This window comes from Bemisia tabaci, chromosome 10, assembly GCF_918797505.1.
Source record: "Bemisia tabaci chromosome 10, PGI_BMITA_v3".
NCBI classification, from domain to species: domain Eukaryota; kingdom Metazoa; phylum Arthropoda; class Insecta; order Hemiptera; family Aleyrodidae; genus Bemisia; species Bemisia tabaci.
In genome coordinates, this window is record NC_092802.1 from 1,554,142 (window position 1) to 1,568,197 (window position 14,056).

Consider the following 14,056-nt stretch of genomic DNA (forward strand, 5'->3'; position numbering starts at 1 on the left):
AACGTTGAAAATAAGTTTCAGTGATGAAAGCATGGAAACAGTTTATTAAATTAAATATATAATTCTCGAGAACATAAAAACACATACAAGATGGATCTATGATAAAAGCATAAGAAAATAAAAATAAGTTGTGTGGAAGAGACAAAATAAGAATAAATAGAGAGAAATTGAAGATATCTTAGATGTTCAACAAGAATGTTCAATGAAAATTGACACATGGGCCCTGGTGTAAAACAAACAAAAAAACTCTAGAGTTCGAAGCTTCACATCACGACTAAAATCCTGTCAAATTTGGGAGGCACAAGTCTGTTTAAAGTGAAAGGTAAAGTTACGTATAATTCTTTGAAAATTTCATGCTTCACTATTTCTATGCTTTGTTTATTCAGCAAATTCAGAGTATTTAAAAGGAAAAAATAGTAAAAATAAGGCAATTCCACATTGTTTTATCTTTGAAGAGTTATAGGAGAAGTTACAGAAATAATACAAATATTTGCCGAAAACACATCAAAATATCAATTTTGCATTCTAATCTATCGCTGATTATCTGCCACACAAGCCTTCTGGCGATTAGTGTCAATTCTCACTGAATATTTGTAAGTCGTTTTGAGGAAATTACTTAAATTTAATTGCAGCAAAAAATGAGTTGAAAGAAATTTTAAAAAATTTACAGGTGGGTCAATAAGATAAGGAAAAAAACAAACTGATATCTATGATAAAAAAAAGGACATAAGTTTCGAAATTTAAAAATAACTGTTTCCTACTCAAAGATTCAGCAGGAAAGTGTGAATAGACTTTTTTTTTATACTTCATCACTTCGCTAATTTTCAAAATTGGACTAATTCCAAATAATTTGATCAAACTTTCTTCCTTCATTAATGGTCACTTAGCTGTGTTTAAAATAACGATAGAGTTAATTTGTGACTTAGAGGCCATTCATAAATTACGCTCCACTGAAATTCAGAAATTTAGATCCCTTCACTCTTTGTCATGCGTCTCAGCATTACAGTTGCCACAAAATGTAGGTCTGAGACACCCCTACAAAATTATGCTGAGCTTTGTTTAGTGTGGCATTTTAGACATGGAAAAAATTGGGTGATCTCTGTGTATATTATTACCAAAACTGTCCAACAATTTCCTAACAACCGGCGCTTTGCACCAATTAATGGGTCTCGTTATGTGGCACTAGATCATTTTCTTTCCTCTAATGCACATCGTAATTTACGAAGGCCCCTTGCCTCAATTACTAAGGAACCATATAAACTTAAAAACACATTTGAAAAGTTACAAAAAACTTACATCATCCATCGGTATCCGTTATGAAAACATGCTAATTGACGGATTGAAGCATTGATGAAGCGATGCAGTCACCGATCATCAAGAGTAAATATTTGTCAATTTCGATACATTTTAAGATTTAATATCACAATAAAATACGAGGAAATAATGACAAAATACAACGTCACATCTAAAATCAGTCCGTCTCATTAGTTGAATTATCTTTGGATTGACTAACAATTTAATTCAGCAATGATAAAATCATGCTCTTCAGGAGAACAGGACTGAATCTAAAGAAAGGAAAATAAAATAAAAATCAGGGGTTGTGCAGCCTTGAAAAATAAAATTGGATAGCTCCCTTGGAATCCCTCCCCAAAAGATATGCAACTAGAAAAAGTACTTTTAAAGACTTGCTGTTTTTCTGTATTTGTGCTTGTGTTTAAACTCTTAAACAATACAAGAAGGAGTCACTGACTCAACCCGTCCCTTTTCATGACATAAGTTATGAGGGACATTTCTGATATTCAGGGCTTTAATCTATCAATCGGAGAAGATCTCAAAGGTCTCAAAAACTTTGAAGATCTATAGAGCTGCACAACTCCTGTTAACTAAAAACTAGAATATTGCAATTTCAGTATCCAAATTTCATGAGAGCGATCATTGTTATGAACAGCGTTTGATCGAATCGTATATACAAAAACAATTGGAACAAAAAAATGTGAAAATTTTCTGGCTCAAGATTAGAACTTGAATTATAATTTTCAGCTACAAAGTAAGACAAACCTTCCTCACAAGATTGGAAAAAAAGTAAGTTAGTTACAATAGCTATTTAATTATTTTTCCGAATTCTGAATCAGACTTTGAAACTTAAATTGATTCATTTTCAAATTTTAAAATCGAAAGATGTGCCTAAAAATATTATTTTTTGTTTAAATTTAGAAATGCTTAACACAACGGGAATAATTTTCTCATGGTAGAGTTTCATTGATTGGTGAGCGAGGCACATTTCACCTTAGACAGTAATTATTCATTCAGTTCAAAAGCCACTTCGAAAAAGTTTGTGACGAAAGCTAAAAAAACAAAGGGGCAGATATCATCGCCAGCTATCGCCTGCAACACCTCCAAATCGTGTTTTACACTTGCAACACAAGGTTTGAGGGATTTCTCTTGGGTCCAGAAGGAATGAATGAGATTGACTGTAATGTTACTGTCATAATTGAACAACATATTGCAATAAGGAGCCAGTATTCCTGGCTCATTTTAGAAACAACATATACCAATGGTTTCCCTACGTAGAGATGTGATTTTATGGAAGAGCCAGAGATAGTGGTTCTTTATCGCAAAATGTAATCCAATTCATGAATGCACCAACAAATGATATTTATATAATGTAAGATGATGGTCAAGGGCTATGACTCGATACCGTCCCAAAATTCGGATAGCTACAGCTATGATACCTGATACCACCAATAATGTTTTGAAATTGGAGAAAACGGTCCTTTTTCGGAAAAAAGAAAAGAGTACAGCCGTTGATTGGTTGGCAGGACTTCCTTATAAGCTACAAAAAATGACTGCACTTGTTTTTAAGACGAGGAAAAATAAAGATTTAATTTATCTGAGTCTTAAAGGGAAAGAGGGAACAAAAATAAGTTCTCGGAGTTCACTTCAAAAAGCTGGCTAATGTAGTGGAAAAAAAAAAATAAAAGAAAACAATATATGAAATTGAAACTAGGAGATGAGAAATAATTAAAATATTTTTAAAGCTTAAAGAGGATGTTAGCTTGTTACATTTAACAACTGCAGCCAATGAAATTGGCTGCTATAAAAATCCACATAAAAAATTGGAGTAAGTGAGTTCATTTCAAAGGACCTCTTGAGAATAAAAACTATAAAACCAATGAAATTAAAATTCTTTCGCTCTATGATAGAAACATAAATTAAATGTAGTTGAGTGACTCTTTTAATGTTAAATTCGCATGATTTTCTGAAGAGGTAGATAAATAAATTAGAAATCAAACCAAAATTAGCAAAAGGAAACCTACCTATATCAGTTTCGCAGTAGATTACAATTCTATAGCCTTTTTAGTTTTCAGTTAGAGAGACGAATCATGATTATTTTTGCATCCCATTTAAGCAAATTCACTTGACATTAAGAGAGCAAGAGAAAAAGGGAGAGAAAAAAACGCTGTTCGTTTAGGCTCTTGCTGCTGACTATGGTCTGATTAATGGTTCGAGGAAGAGAGAGAGGTTACTTAACTTCTTCCCTGATTCGGAGCACCTGATTGAATTTTTGAAAAAAAGGCAATGGAAATAACAGTGGAACATTCATTACCCGAAGTAGTAAAATTACCAAGTGAGAATTTTAATCAAGCTACTTTTCGAGAGTAGATAAAACTTGACATTAGATTGACTAATTTACTTAATCAACAAAAAATTTCGCATTTTGTCTTGAGATGATAGAGAATGTTATGCAGGTTATAGAATTAATTCAGTTCAGGGTGGCCGAGTATAGAATTCAGCACTTCAGCCTTTCAAGCTACCTCATGGAATTGAAATTTACATGAATTTTCCTTCTGATGTTTCTTTTCTAATATTTAAGAACTCAGCTTACTGGAAACTCTACAGATGGGGGGGAAGGAAACGGTGAGGTGTTTGTACCCGATCAGTCTATAACTTTGCTTGAGGCCAAAGTGAAAATGTACAACAACAGGAATGTTAAATCACGAATATCTCCGCTCTTACGTTGCCAAATTGCCTAATTTTCTGGCTTTGTGCTAAAAATGAAGTTTATGTCAGCAAGTAAAAGTCTCATCAAAATGGACTAAGAGCCACTGAGCCCCTACAAGTAGGCAGGGTTCTTTGGAAAGTCCAGATAGAGAAGAGAGATGAATCAGTTGTTTTCAAACGGGAACAAGTCCACTTTTGCATGAGCCTTGGCTTGCGTAAAGGGACATACAGAGTTGCTAAAAGAAATTTCATCGAATGAAATTTCTTTTTTCCCAATGAAATTTCTTTCGACCGACAAAATGTCAAAAATGCTTATTTTTTCTAACAGATTTGTTTTTATTTTCAAAGAGAATAATATTCGTCAATTAGACCAGTTGGAGCGCGGTCTTCTCTCAGCTCTTCACTTCTGGTCTTCTCTTTAACTACTCTTTCTCTTCTGGCAGTTCTGGCTCATCATAGGGAGGGGGACCGGGGACCCTAACCTCAAATTTCAAACTGTTAATTTCTGAAAAAACCAGAGACAAATGAAAAAATCATTTAAATTGTTTCAAAGATAGTTCAAGATCCCTCCCTTTTGTACCAAAAAAGAACGATATACTATTAGGGGGTAGTAGGATTCTTCATAGTCAAGAAATTTGTTTTGCTCCAAATATGAAAGCTAACGTCTTACTTTATCCGTAAAATTTATTTTGGTGTTCAACCGGTACGGCTGTGTGTTCAACCAAAATTTAAGATAAAAAATTCAAAATTATGTTTTTGCTGTTTTACTCAACTTTCTGGGCATTTCTAAAGTTCCTTTTCACAGTTTACCACGTGCCTATAAATGAACTTAAGGAAATTCATAAGTTTCAAGGGTTTAATCCTGAATTCTGCGTGTTAAATGAAATTTCACGAAATTTCATGAAATTTCATGAAAATTCATTATGAAATTTCTTTTTATAATCTTTCATGAAATTTCTTAACTCTGGGGACATACTAACGAAGACTCATCCAGGAATGGACCTGTTCCCTTCTGAAAACAACTGATTAAAATGATAGGTGGTCATCACCATGGCAATTGAAGTTTTTCAATGGACCTGTTCCCTTCTGAAAACAACTGATTAAAATGATAGGTGGTCATCACCATGGCAATTGAAGTTTTTCAATGGACATGTTCCCTTCTGAAAACAACTGATTAAAATGATAGGTGGTCATCACCACGGCGATTGAAGTTTTTCATCAACCATTCTCTGATTAATCTTTATACAATTCTGAAATGAAGAGCACTGGTGAAAAGCTTTTGAACAGTTGTTGGAAAGTGCTGTGCAAATACTTATGCACCACTTCACGATTTTAGAAGCCCTCTGATTAAAAAAGTATTGCATCTTATGGTTTAAATAAAAATGTTTCAAAAAAACATGGTAAATGATGATAATTGGACAAAAAACAACTACAAAGATTAAAAATACGTATTAAGCGTCCACATTTTACTTTCAAAGCATAAAAAAGAGAAATAATTTATTGATTGATCAAAGTTTTTCATCATTGAATTCTTTGATTTCTTAGCCCTGTTTCATTGTGGTGCAAGTGCAAGGTTATGATATAACAAGAGAGGTAAAAAGTCACAGCGGATGAGAGGTATGCGCATATTCTGAAGATCAACGAATTTTGTCTAGCTGCCAAAGTACAGAGGTGGAAATTAGACGAACCTATTGATGAGATTAAATAAACAGACAAACTTGTGCGACTGATTGCAAATTTAAACACTAAATTCTCAAACACCCATTAAGGAATATTATGTCAAGGTATGCTTCGGAATTAATGAAACTATTGATTGTTATTGTTGAGGAATGAACCGAAAGTGAGAATTAGGCACTATTCTCCCCCCCCCTCCTCTCTTATTTCTGCTATCTACACAAAATTGAGTGAATTTCTTCAAATCTTCATCTATAAGTGTAAAGAAAATAAAAATATTCCTTAGTTTTTCTGCTCCAAGACTGAAAATTTTTAAAGTACAAGATCATGTATACAGTTATAGTCTATTTGTGTGTTTCATGATGAGGGTATGGATCACGTAGGAATGGTCGATAAAGAAACTACCAAAATTTCACGTAAGTATTCGTAGCAATTTTCCTTCTTCACAAGACCACAAATGAAACAGGAGCAGGAAATTTTGCTCGCATGGACTAATGTACAATTGAGTTTTCAAATTTTTAATTTAACCTGTTGAGCTAGCGTTGGTACCTGACTCAGAGCATGCAGTTTCATCATCATTCTCTTCATTCGTTTTCTGGTTATTGTCCTCGTCTTCCTCATCTTCGTCCTCTTCTTCCATCCGTTGACGTGCCATTTTTGCTTGGATGAACTCATTATAGTGTGCCTTGCGTTTGCTGTCAAACATTTTCCGATGAGCTGTGGAAAGTTAAATAAAAGTGAGAAAAACCGACATTTAATATTCAAGATAATATGTATTTTTTATTTCTTCGAATGAAAGAGGTATCAAAAATTTCCTGACATGATTTTGCGAAAATAAAAAGGAATTATTAACATTATTCTGAAACTGACAAGCATTTTATTGATATTTTCAGGGTGTCCATTAAAACTGGCTGGATGAAAATTATTACTTTTACAGTGCTTAGTCAGTACTTCCTGATGAAATTCAGTGCCTGCTCAACAGAAAATTACGTACATTTTCAGTCCTCTGTGTGACAAAATTCGAAAATTTGGAAGTCTGCTCGAATTGTGACAAGAATGATTTGGCCGAAAATTCTGGGCTTGATTATGGTCTAAAGATCAACTGACTGCACAATCACAATCTGGCATGTTAATACTGCATTAGAAATCAATGTGCAAGAGATTTCATACTTCCCAGGCTGTCTTTAAAAACACAAATGACAGGCAGAAAAAAATTCCAGACCTTGCAAAATTTCATACCCTTTTACTCCTTTTGGACCATCCAAAAAAAAACAGTACTATTTCAGGATTTTTCACACTACTTAGCAAACACCCTGCATTTTAAAAGCAGAGTAATCAATAAAAATATAAACAGATGAACACCCTGAGGCTCCATAATAGTAAAATAGGGACACATATTTGAGGAATCTTACAGCAAAGGGAGCAAAGTCCATTTTACTGATGAATCCTGGACTGCGTAAGAATATTAGCGTTGTGGGACTCATCAGCAAATTGGACTTTGCTAGTTTTGCTGCAAGATGCCTCAATTATAATTGAGAATAATTTTGCCGTTTAAAACCAAATGATGATATGTGAAGTTCATTCAGGAATACTTAATTGAAGAGAGAGAGCACTACTTTATCACTTGGCACAGTTCTCCGGCATCATACTTCTGGTCACATACAGCCATGCAAGCAAGCTCATTTCACAAGGCACCACAATAATCTTCACAATCTTCTTGACCTGGCGACCTACTATTGGTATAACTTACAACTGTAACTGTTCTACGAGTAAGACTCCTTCTATTTAGTCACAAACAGTTGTAGAAAGCCACAGAGCGCTGAGAGTGCGGCTCTTTCAGAAGTGAACGTTTGAAATTACAACAAAATTAATAGCACTTGAAAATTTAGTTCTTGTTTTTTAAATACTGATAACCTCAAGTTCAGTTCTTATGGAATCGTCCTCACTAGTTTATTCAGCATGGTCTTGACTTGAAGAAGAAAGATCTAAATCTCGACAACCGGCCAAAGTAGTACTTCTGAGCAGCCCCAGCATGTAGAATCATGATTCAAATAAAAGATAAGGATTAGTTTTAGCCGGTCGAATCCTCTTTTTTGACTCATCTAGATCAATTTTGTATTACAAGAGTTGAACCAGCACTACCTAGCACCCGTCCTCGTGGCAGACCAGAAAACAGCACAGGAAATTTATCACCCAATAATTTCTTTTAGTTTGACCAATAACCTCTTCCAAATTTTTTACAAATTTTTCTTGTGCAGTCTTGTTGTTTCCCAAAACGTTTCTGCAGATCTGCGTATTTTCTTGCACATTTTTTGAAGATCATTTGGTGCCAAATGCAAAAAAAAAAAAACAATCTACTTGCATCCATTATTTTGGGCGCTCCTTGGGCATGAAAGATGGCAAAAGAGACAAAATATTATAGAAACCTAATGAGTGAGTCCTTCCATCAGGGCTAAGACTTTGTGATCATGATTTTTTTCTGACGATTAAGTGTGCTTAATTGTTAAGACCCAGCATTTGATAAAGAAAATTTTGGGTGGACTTTGATATTAGCTTGCTGTTCATTCCATACTTCAAAATATAGTAAAAATATTTCTGATTGTAAATACCTTTCTGTTCTTCAGTTTCTTCTTCATCACTGGATTCATCCTCAGAGCACCGTCGTAATACTTTCGCTGGAACAGTTGACCCTTTGGCAATTCTGGAAAAATAAAAAAGCACATTGTAGAGATAATGATCCGCTAGCCAGCAGTAGCAAACGTGTTGTAAAAGAGTCAAAAATATTACATCTTAATAGGGAGACAAATAGGAAATGAAGTGATACCTGTTAAATGAACGGATACTGTCAAACGTCATTCATAGGGAAAATAGGAAATAAGAAGGGGATAGAATACAAAGGCAATGGTGCGATTTGCAAAACTATCAGAACTGCTTGTGATAAAAATGTGAAGACCGCCGAAAAGGGGTTTTTGAAATGTGGAGGCACCGGAAAAGGGGCCAAAAATGTGAAAGCAGTGCCATTTTTTGTGAATGAAACTAGTAACTGTGTATTCCTTGTAGCAAAGGAAACTGCAAACTGTGTGTTTTATGTATGTTTTATGTTTTTTAATAGTGGAATGGATAGTTTTCTATTGACAACAGCAATATGAAGGCTGCTCCGAAAAATGTGAAGGGAAAAATCTTTCTGCACCCCTGAAAGATATATTCATGAAATTTAACTCCCGATCTTTTAACTCGGGCTTATTTTCGAAGCTGCAAAAATTCTATTTGATAAACGCCTCCTGATGGTGACATTAATATGCAACTCTATTTCAATCTTAATACCTAGGTACTTACTTTTGAGGATTAAAAAAAAAAAAATTCCTCACTTGAATAGACAGACAAAAAAACCATGAATAAAATATTAGGAAATGCAAGCTAGAGTTTACAAACTTTTCAGCCAGTAGATCCACATCCAAACTGTCAGTTTCATCTTCATCCACAGTTCGCTCGTAAGGCGTCTTTGGCTCGTCTATTTTCATGTGCCCATAATCTTTGTCTGCAGGATGAAGGGTGGCTATGATGTTCATTTCGTCCCATTTTGCATTTTTTGCCTTCTCAGCAAGAGCTTTCCTGAAAAAAGATATTTTGTTTCAGTTTAAAAATAGGTTGAATGAAAATCGTGGAAGTTACCGTGACAAAATTACCCATTTCTTTCGCTTTGTTTCTGTATGAGACTGGTCCAATCTGGCTACCTGGAAAATCCTTTGCTTTGACTTGGCAAGTTTGACCACACGATGATATTCATGAAATTTGACAAAGCTACGGGAGAGGGGACTCATGGTCATAGAGCTGAGGACCTCACTATTTTTTTTGCCTGCATCTGAGTCATGACTGATTCTTACTGATTCTACGCCTGACTTACTTAACCAAATCCTAGAACTCAAAAAATTTCGAATCATGAAATTTTGAATTAGTGGGTGTTAGGCGTGAGAGTCATGCAGATCTAGAGCTCATGCATCATATATTGAGACAAACGTCAATCTCCGATTAGCTCTGAATTTGCACCACTCAACAGGTTAATACATGTAGTCAGGTGGCACATTTGACATTTGTCTCAATATACGATGCGCGAGCTTCAGGCTTTCGTCTAAAATCTGCCAGGATTTCAGGACTTGAATAATGTGATATATCACACATCAATTCGGCCATGGCGTGGACCTGGGACAGATGACTTAAATCTTGGATACCACAAGGTGACCATGAACAGTGAGTTGAAATTAATATAGATGATTGACAGTACTGCCTCTGGATGTTTCGTAACTTGGAGTGTGGAGGGCTTGGATTACATTCCACATCTTGCAGGAGGACACCAGATTTTTGAACCATGTTGGCATGTTGGATCTGATCTGCCAATTAATAGAGTAAGCAGTACTTATTAACTTGGGAAGCAACTTCCGGGATTGTGACCTGGCTTGATTAGCACTTGGAAAGGTCAAATGATTCGACTTAGCTGATCCAATCAGTATTTAGAATTAATAGCTTTCAAATAAGGTAATGTGAAACCGTTGAGCTTGAACATCTGTGAGCTAGGTTAGGTACATCTCCTAGAGCAACGAAGCAAATCCACGTTAGAAATTAGAATGAATCCGAATTAGAAAAGAACACGGAGCAACATCACGTAAATGAAGAAACAGCTCAGTGTTGATCATTTATTTTATAAAGTGACAGAATAAGTGGGAACTTACTTTCCTTGCCTTCGATCCGCAGTTTCAAAACTCGAGGAGGATTTCAAAATGCTCTTCGACGGTTTCTTCTTTAAATTTTCGGCTGGATCATGGTCTTTACAAGACATGATAAACAGAAAAAATTAATAAATAAATGGAATCACAGAAAATAAAAAGGAACTTGAAATTTAAAAATAATTTACACCTCTGAAGAGACATCACTATTTTGTTATTGTTTATGCTGTGAGCTGTGACGTCCCGAACTGACGTCAGTGGTCGCGTGAAAGGCGCGAATCTTGAGGAAATTCAAAATGGAAATTGAAGCTTTAAGATATAAAGAACTTAAGATAATTAATACAGTTTACTTAGAAACGGTGTTAAATAAGGCAAATTTAAGGTAACTTGGAAAGAAAAGGGTATTTTGTTGGAAAGGGTTGTTGGTTGGTAGGTCTAGAATTTGAATGGACGTATCGATATAATTGAACAACGGAGTTGAGCAACTATCGATAGTCTCGAAAAATCCGTGTAAAATACACACTAATTCTGCTTTTATTTCTCTGAATTTTGCCGATTTTTGGGTTTAAAATGATTCTTTAGGCTCAATCGCAGGGGCTATCATCCTTTATTTTCCTAAAAATTCAAAATCTGCCGAGATTTTGACCTAATTGATGCGATATATCACATGCTAGTTCGACCACGTCGCTGAAGCTGGACAAATGGGTTCCACCTTTCACAGTTTATGAATGACATAGGGTCTTGTTCAAAGTACCATCTTCATCTGTTGCTCGCATGTCCAGGAATGATATCCTGTGAGAAGATGAAGGTTTTAATTAAGGTATTTCATCTGAAATTTTTGATGTACCATCATGATTTCTGCATTAAGTTGCAATGACTTTTTTTTTACTTTTTTATTTTTTTCGTCTTTTAATTTTCATCACTTCACAGCTAATTTTTTAAGAATGGCTTTCAGAGGGGTAGCTCTTCAACCCCCTCCCACCAAGATTTCAAGGATCCAAAACTCTGCTAAGTATAATGCTGTCAGAAGTAATAAGGGATGGGGGAGGGGGGATTTGTTCATTGGCCTCATATGGGGCAAAATGAAGGTACAATCGCAGGGGACATACGTTAGTTTGATGAACATATTATAGTATGGATTGGGGATTGCGCAGTCTTAAATACTCAGTTTGCCTCGGTCAAATTTATTTTTGACTGCTTCTTATTTCCTATTTTTTGTTTCAGAATTCATTTTGCTACAATACTGTGCTTCTGACTTCTACAGAGGCGGTGTCTCAATTCAGGACGGTATGAAACGGGAGAAACGTAAGGGACTGTCCATAAATTACATTACCCATTTTTTTCAATTTTTCAACTCCTCCCTCCCTCACTGTGTCCAACTACTGTACTTGTCTACTGCTATACTCCTCCTAAAAATTATGTCATCCTTAGCACCTCCCCCCCCTTGTTTGGAGAAAAACCTCTGAATTCTTATCAGCAAGATATCCAGGCTCGTAGTGACTCCTTAAAAAATTCTTGGATATGAAACATACACACACACATAAAAGCGGAAGTAAAAAGAACAATATTCTTTTGCTAGTCAATGATTCTTTTTATTCAAACACAATAATAAAATAAATAACTGTACAAATAAATAAAAACAGATAAAACAAAATGTTCTATAATAATAATGAGTTAAGAGTAGATACGGAAGGCAGTTTCACACAGATGTAAAAATGTAGTAAACGTAGAAAGATAGTAAAATATAACAGATTTGATTCAATTAATCAAATGATTCATAAAAAAAGTCTAAAATTTCCTAAAAACTGCTCATTTCATACAAGCTGCGAATGGTATGCCAAGCTTTTAAAAAGTAAGAACACCCTGTTCATTAAAACTGCACGCTCTGGATAAAATCAATCAAAATAAAAGTGTTTCTTTTTGTAAAAAAGTTTGTTGCAAAGACTAACTTTTTCACATTGAGCAAATGGAAACCATTCCTGGAATTTCACATCCACATAATTTGATGTTAGATAGTTAGACTTTTGATGGTGAAAAATAATGCTCTGATGTTATTCGCCTGGCCGAAGAAAAGGTCACTTTAAACTGGATTGCATTTTGCAAAAAGGAACCACTAGCATTGCAATGTTGCTAAGATTGTGCAACTTCTTTTGTCTTGGAGGAAAAACCCGATTATCCATTAATAGTTTCTATTTTACTCGCTAAAAACTATAAATTTAAGACAAAAATTACCATCTAAATTTCATAGTTTTTCACGATTTCCGCAATTTTATTGCAAAAGATGAAGTTGCACAATCTTAGCATCATTGCAATGCTAGTGGTTCCTTTTTGCAAAATGCAATCCAACTGTTGTTTGAGCTCCGATGTAAAGATGACAATTTACTGTAATCACGCTTTGATTTTTCTATCCTGAGTACTTAGCATTTGGATGCAGGAGGTTACAGACATGATGACGCTTTACTGCAACTTAATAGCTTGATTTAGATCAAATTATACAAGTAAAAGGGGAAAAAACTGAACTTAAATTCAAAATATTAATAGCACTCCAGTTTTAAAGTCTCTCGATGCAAAAGGCATGCAACTTTTAATGCAGATAATTGCAAAGATTGCATACTTTACTATTAGAAAATGAAATAAAATGGCGAAAACACTTAAAACATGATTTGACGATTGGTGACTGAAAAAGCAGTTTTGTTTTGACTTCATTACATAGGTAAATGATTACCTATTTGTACTTGAGATTGGGTGAAGAATTCAGGAAGGATTTCATGGAGAAAAAAAACTTACATGATTTGAGAGAGGATTATTAAGGGGGGGGGGGGCAGATTAATATGTCTGATTAAACAAGTTTTACTCCCCACATGGTACATCATATTTGTACTTCATCATTATCATTTTGCTTCAATGATTATTGATCGGAAGAGTGGAACGCCTCTCATGCAACGAAACTTGCTTCCACAAATTTTAAAAGTCAAGAGAAGCAGCATCTGATAAAAAATGGTACTATGACACAATATGACAAATAAGACTAGAGAAAATAAGTCCGTTCAAACATTTAAGGCGAATGTAGACCAATATTGAAACATCGATTAGTTTAGTGGAAGGGACCTGATAAGCTTCTGAGAGCAGTTTTTAAGTGAAACCCAAAGCTTAACAAAATTGATTCGAGGTAAAAAATAAATGAAGTACCTAGTGTTTAGAGTACTTCAAATTTCAAAAACTCAGAAAAAAGAAGTTGCTAAAGAAACATGCTGAATGTTAAAAATTTGCGCGACACCTCTTGAGTGTTGTTATGGACACTCAAGCTGTTAAAATAACATCCTAGCTACGTTGAATTGACAACCGTATCGTTCATATTAATATTCAAAAGTTGTCGGATGTTACTTCAGTAACTTTTTTTTCCATGAAGAAGTGGAACAAGGGAAATGCAATTGAGCATTAATACTGTTGATACGTGTAGTTAGCAAGAATGGACTAAGTTCTTTCCGAAAACTTTACTAACTAGAATAAATTTCTCAGGAGACCTTTTTCTCTACATCAAAGAGATTAAAGAATTTTTGTTCTAAAATCGTCCAAAAGTCTGTGCTTGAAAACATCAGAGTGGGTCAGCTGCACTAGTCATTGAATTGTTTTTTGACGGTTCAGGCATAGACTAGCAA

General features: G+C 34.8%; 1 protein-coding gene across 1 annotated transcript; it reads right to left on the bottom strand.

Moving 5' to 3' along the window:
• Positions 1-24: 24 nt before the first annotated feature.
• On the bottom strand, positions 25-10,638 carry LOC109033328 (protein phosphatase inhibitor 2). The gene is made up of 4 exons (XM_019045909.2): positions 10,404-10,638; positions 9,109-9,288; positions 8,286-8,377; positions 25-6,393 (listed from the first exon to the last, which is right to left on the bottom strand). The coding sequence occupies exons 1-4, from the start codon at positions 10,508-10,510 to the stop codon at positions 6,200-6,202; spliced, it is 573 nt and encodes a 190-aa protein (XP_018901454.1). The 5' UTR covers positions 10,511-10,638; the 3' UTR covers positions 25-6,199.
• Positions 10,639-14,056: the final 3,418 nt, after the last annotated feature.

Coding starts and splice junctions, on each gene's coding strand:
- LOC109033328 (XM_019045909.2), bottom strand. CDS start 10,510: ATGTCTTGTAAAGACCATGATCCAGCCGAAAATTTAAAGAAGAAACCG. Junction 9,289..10,403: donor GCGGATCGAAGGCAAGGAAA/GTAAGTTCCCAC, acceptor ATCTTTTTTCAG/GAAAGCTCTTGCTGAGAAGG. Junction 8,378..9,108: donor GTGGATCTACTGGCTGAAAA/GTTTGTAAACTC, acceptor TTATTTTTCCAG/AATTGCCAAAGGGTCAACTG.